Below are 5,791 nucleotides of genomic sequence, written 5' to 3'. Positions count from 1 at the left end.
GGCTGGGTTCCAGCCACGACCACCGCCCTCCTACTTCCTTTTCCAGCAAGCTCATCCCCTCCTCAGGGCCCTCGCTGTTCCTTCGGCCTCCTCGCGTGGCCAGCTCCAACGTTGCCTATCCAGCAGGCCTTCCTTGATTCCCTGGCGAATAGATCTCTCCCCCATCCTACCACCCTATTTGTTTCCTTTTGGCCCCTAGCGATGGCTGAGATCCCTCGTGCGTGGATACTAGGGAGGTGTCATGGACCCCCGAGATGGGACAGACGGCAGGGGCCACGATCCACCTGCCTCGCCCTGCCCGCACACTGACGGTGCCGCAGCGCCGCTCCCCCGCCCGTTCTCCGCATCCCCCACCCCCCCTTCCCAGGCTGCCTCGCTCGGGTGACGTCAGCTACCCGGTCCCCGCCGCCGCCGCATCCTCCGCGCCTGCCAGGAGCCGGCGTCCCCCGCGCTCCTTGCGCCCGGCCTGGCCATGGCTTCGGTCGCTCTGATGCCGCTCCTGTTGCTGCTGCTGCAGCCTCCGCCCGCCACCCCCGCACCGCCTGCCCGCGACCCCTTCGCCCTGCAGCTCGGGGACACGCAGAGCTGCCAGCTGCGGTGCCGAGACCGCTACCCTAATCCGCAGCCCGCTCAGGTGAAGCGCATGCGGCGCCAGCGGGAGGACCAGAGATCTCTCCAATGGGGGATGGGTTGAGGATGCGATTCCCCCCATTCGGAGCGGGAGGCAAGGGTTCCTCGGAGGGGGAAGGGGTCAGGGAAGGGGGTTCTCCAATGGGGGTGGGTCCCTCTGGTGGGGGAAGAGCCGGCGTTCCTTCGATGGTGGTGAGCGCAGGGGTCGGGGGTCCCTCCGGTGAGGATGGGGATGTCCCTTCCGCAGGGGAGGGGCCGTGGGGTCCCTCTGTTGGGGGAGGGTTTAGGGATGCGTGTCCTTCCGATGAATTCGGTGTTGCGGGAGTCTCTCCAAGCCTGAGGCAGGGAGGAGACTGGGGCTCCTGACGCTACCTAGAGGGTTCTGGCTCCACACTGCTGCGCAAGGACCCTTGGGGCGCCCAACCCCCACTTTCCTCAGGCCTGACAGTCCCCTTCTCCTCCCCCTCTACCCTAGCAGCTTCCACATCCTCCTCCCTCCCCCTCCGAGCTACCAGCCCCCACTCCTATCCTCATGCCCCCTGCAGTCGGATCCCAATTTTCCCAGGCCTGAAGGGTGACAAAAGCTCTGAGCCCCCCCTCGTTCTTCAGGCCTGAGAATCCCTCCTCCCTGGAGCCTTGGGGGGGACCATTTCCCTCCATCTTCCCCAGTTTTCCAGCCATTACCCAAACCCAGCAACCTCCATTGTTTATTCTCTTTCTCAAGCCCCCTCTCGCTCTCTCCTCCTCAGAGCCAAGAGCCCCTGCGAATATGCTTAGCCTCCTCCCCAACCTCATCCCAATCCCCTTAGAAGATTGGGGGGGGGATCAAATCTTCTACCTCCTCACATGAGGGCTTCCAGCGCTGCCCTCCTCCTGCCCCTCCCCTGGCCTGAGCCCCACGTCTTCGCTTCCAGGAGGAGCTGGAGGAGGACCCCACTGAGTCCCGGAAAGCGAATGCGTATAATAGGGCCGTCCTGATCAGTGCTTGCGAGCGAGGCTGCCGCCTCTTCTCCATCTGCCGATTCGTGGCCAGGAGTTCCAAGCCCAACGCCACACAGGCTGAGTGTGAAGCAGGTAAGGGCTGGATAGGTGGGCCAGGGTGGGGAGAGGTGGCCTGGGAAGGGCTGTCCCCCCAGTCACCCTCTCCTGCCTCTTGCAGCCTGTGTGGAGGCCTATGTGAAGGAGACGGAGCAGCAGGCCTGCAGCGAGGGCTGCTGGAGCCAGAATCCAGAGCCAGAGCCCGAGCCCGAGCCTGAGCTGGAGCAGAAGGTGGGCGACCTCCCACCTGTGGCCCCACGCCCCCCCTCTTCTACCCCCCAAATCTGCACTCACATCCAGCGTCTCTGAGGCTCTCCATTCCGTTCGGGGCCTACTGGGTGTCCTTGATTAAGCCATTTCACATCTCAAGACTCAATTGTCATCTCTGTGACATGGGAAGTACTCCCCCTCCCCGCCCCCGCTGCCGCCAAAACAGCCACCGTTTACATTATTTAGCAAGCATTTGTCCTGGTCCAGGCCTGACCTCAGCCTGTCCTACATTCCTTGGGCCACCCGGAGGCACCTGAGACAGTGTCATCCTGATTTCATGCCCACAGAGCAACTGGCCAAGGTCACACAGGGCTGTGCAGAGGTGGGATTTAAAGCCAGTGCCACTAGGGCTTGTGACCACTCCTCACCTCCCTCATCTTCAGTGCCACAAGAGCTGACTACTGAGCACCTACATGCCAGCTACTGGTCTAAGCACTCTCCTTGTGATGAACAAGTGGCCACTTTTATCTGGGGTGGCTCAGAACGGAGGTGCAGGGAGGAGCAGCCTCCCAAGCACACATGTAGTACCCCTCTCCCCACTCCAGGGAGAAATAATAACTGCTCATCTATCATAGTCTGTGAGAGAGTCTAGAAAACGCTGCATCAGGGGAAACTGAGGCACAGGAAATCCTTCATCACAGCCAGAAACCCATGGGCTGGGATTCCGCAGAAAGCCCTTTCTCTCTTCACTCATTTTCCTCCACCCCTTCCAGGCTTTCACTGTTCATAAAAGCACAGTGCACTATCATTTCTTCCTATTCTGAGTTCTCTCCTGTTGCTGTCAAAATAAGAACAATGATGGTGACATTTTTAATAATAGCAGCTACTACATATTAGGCACTTGTACCATTGTCTAGTTGAAATCTCATAGCAACCCCACGAGGGAAGAGAATTATCCCCCTTTCAGGGCGCGGAGAGGGCAATCCACTTTCCCAAGGGCACACAGTCAGCCAAATGCAGTGCTGAGGTCTGTGTTCATTGTATGAAGCCCTGTTGCCTCAAACCACTTAGTGAACTTTGATCACAATGAATTCTCCCAGCTCCCCTCCCATTGGTTAATGCCCTACATTGGTGACATTTCTGTGCCTTGGGCCTCCCCTTGGCAGAGAAAAGTCCTGGAAGCTCCAAGTGGGGCCCTCTCGCTCCTGGACTTGTTTTCCACCCTCTGCAATGACCTTGTCAACTCGGCGCAGGGCTTCGTCTCCTCCACCTGGACATACTACCTGCAGACTGACAATGGGAAGGTGGTGGTGTTCCAGGTGAGGGCTCTGGCAGGGGCCGCACTAGAGTAGTGGTTGGGTGGTCAGGGTAAGAAGGTGGGATGAGTTGGTTCTTGGCTCATGGGATGAGCTGGATCCCACAGCTGGATCCAGGGGTTCAGTGTCTCACTCCACCGCTGGACTCTGCTGTCCTTTTTGGTGGCTTCATTCTCAGGCAAGCACGTCCCTCCTCACAGCAGGGTGGCTGCCTGAGGCTCTAGATGACAACCTCTCTGAGGTTTTAACTAAGCTGATTGGCCCTGGTTGAGTCAGTGATAACCTCTCAGCCAATCCCTGTGATTCTATTGGCATGCCCTGGATCACATCCCTACTTTAGGAGCAAGACAAATCAGGGCCCCACATTAGCAGGGAACAACATCCCTGGTATCACAGCCCACAGCTCCATAGAGGGTGTCCTCTCTGTCCCCAGTGGAACTAGGTGCCAGCTGGGCTTGGGACAATGTAACCTACAGGGGGCACAGAGAGGTGCCTCCTAGGGCCAAGATGGTGCCTTTCTAAAGGGCTTCTCTGTGCTGTATTGTTCCTGGCCCAGACCCAGCCTGTGGTAGAGAGCCTGGGGCACGAGGGGGCCCGTCTGCAGCGAGTGGAAGTGACCTGGCGGGGATCCCACCCTGAGGCCTTGGAGGTGCATGTTGGTAAGGTCCAAGCCTAGACCAGTGTTCCTTCCACAGGTGGCTCCACTGCCACAAGGGGTTCTCCTGACAAATGAACCCTTGAGGATTGGGATTTCCATCTCTCAACTCCTGGGGTTTCTTGGTCCATCTCCCAGGGTTCCATGGTTCATCTCCCAGGGGTCCGTGGTCCATCTTTCAGGGTTCTGATTTATTCCAGGACCCAATGCCCCGTTGCCCCAGGTCCTGGCCTCCTTTCTGTTCTCCATGGCTGCTGTCGCCTCTTGGCGAAGGCCTGGAGGCTGCTGAGAGGTGACCTATTCTCTCAGACCCTGTAGGCCCCTTGGACAAGGTAAGGAAGGCCAAGATTCGAGTCAAGACCAGCAGCAAGGCCAAGGTGGAGTCCGATGAGCTGCAGGACAACGACTTCCTCAGTTGCATGTCCCGGTGGGTCCAGAACCCTGGGGATGGCGGAGGGGGGTGGGGCCAGAGGGGAGTGACTATCTGGCCCAACTAGGGCCACTGAGTGTGCCTGCCGGGTGGGGCAGGCGCTCTGGGCTTCCTCGCTGGATCCTGGCCTGCTGCCTCTTTCTTTCCGTGCTGGTGATGCTGTGGCTGAGCTGTTCCACCCTGGTGACCGCACCCGGCCAGCACCTCAAGTTCCAGGTGGGCGGGGCCCACAGGCAGGGTGGGAGGAGAACTGCTCCCTCGTCTGGATAGGGCTACCCCCTCTCCCATGGAGGCAGGGACCCCTGACTTGCTGCATGACATTAGGCAAGTTTCTTCACTCCCTTATGAAATGGGGGAAACAACTCCCACCCTTAGTAGGGGCGACTTCAGATCAGGGGTGGGAAGGACTTGCCAGGTTGGTGACTCATAGCCCTCGCTCCCTCTTCCTCCCCCTGCAGCCCCTGTCTCTGGAGCAACACAAGGGCTTTATGGTAGAGCCAGACTGGCCCCTGTACCCTCCCCCGTCGCATGCCTTTGCAGACAACCCCCCGCCCTACAAGCTGAAGCTGGACCTGACCAAGCTGTAGGCCTCCATTGCCAAGTTCAGGAGCTCCTTGGGTCTCACTTGCTCGTTGCCTAGAGGTCCGGGTCAGGGTGGGACGGTCCTTGGGCTCCTCCTCTCCCCAGATTCTTCTTCTCTCCCCAGTCCTGCCCCTCCCCCCCTCCCCCCCATCCTGGGGTTGCCATGCCCCTGCTGGGGGGCGGGATCTGACCTTGGTTCCTCCACACCCCCCTTCCCCAGAGTGTGTTACCTTTGTCTTCTATCGTGTAGCTTCTTGAGTATTTCAACCCCAGTTCTGTGCTGCCTTCCTCCTTCCTCCTTTCTCCCCTCTCTGGGGGGCTGAGGCCACAGGGGAGCCGCTTTGTTCTAGGGCTTCCCCCTTTCTCCCCACCCCACCACCGGAGATGTAGCCTCGTGAGAGAAGGCCCCCCCAAGAGAGGAGGTGGTGGGTAGCTCCATGCTGGGAGTTGCAGCATGGGGGTCGGGAGGAATAAACCATGTATATAAAACCCATCTTGGACTGAGCCTGCTTCTGTTGGTCTTTCCACCTGCCTCCTGGGGAGTGGCCTGAGCGTGTCCATGACCCCTGCCCACCAGGCCCTTTCTGAGATGGGGGAGGGGAACTTCGGGAACTCCCCGTGGCTTGAGTGGTGAGAACCAGCTGACACCTGGAAGGACAGCCCCTCTGCTACCCAGTGCACATCACATTCCCAACTAGGGGTGACTCTGGATAAGCGGCTTGTGCCACCTGCCTGGCCCAGGTGGGTCAGTGCCCCTTCCTGGGCCTCCATGTGGCTCCTGTGAAATGGACAGGTCACATCTTGAAGAGGACATTTGTTAGTTTTGTCGCCACCTGGCTTCCATCCGCCTTTCTTTTGGGGATGGAGCTCTGCCCCGTTGGGGGCAGTCTCAGGGTCCTGTCCACAGGTTCTTTCCCCTTCCTTACGCAA

General features: G+C 59.4%; 1 protein-coding gene across 2 annotated transcripts; it reads left to right on the top strand.

The window, feature by feature from the left end:
• Positions 1–416: 416 nt before the first annotated feature.
• Positions 417–5,354, top strand: TMEM59L (transmembrane protein 59 like). Of its 2 annotated transcripts, none has more exons than XM_061188622.1 (8): positions 417–634; positions 1,545–1,704; positions 1,790–1,899; positions 3,132–3,197; positions 3,751–3,853; positions 4,159–4,276; positions 4,378–4,495; positions 4,738–5,354. In XM_061188622.1, exons 1-8 carry the CDS (start codon positions 473–475, stop codon positions 4,864–4,866), a joined length of 966 nt encoding a protein of 321 aa, XP_061044605.1. In that variant the 5' UTR covers positions 417–472; the 3' UTR covers positions 4,867–5,354. The 2 variants fall into 2 exon arrangements, with proteins under 2 accessions (XP_061044605.1, XP_061044603.1); XM_061188620.1 differs by having other exon boundaries at positions 3,045–3,197.
• Positions 5,355–5,791: the final 437 nt, after the last annotated feature.

Source organism: Eubalaena glacialis, chromosome 4 (assembly GCF_028564815.1).
Source record: "Eubalaena glacialis isolate mEubGla1 chromosome 4, mEubGla1.1.hap2.+ XY, whole genome shotgun sequence".
In the NCBI taxonomy this organism is placed as follows: domain Eukaryota; kingdom Metazoa; phylum Chordata; class Mammalia; order Artiodactyla; family Balaenidae; genus Eubalaena; species Eubalaena glacialis.
This window is presented reverse-complemented; position numbering and strand designations above follow the sequence as displayed.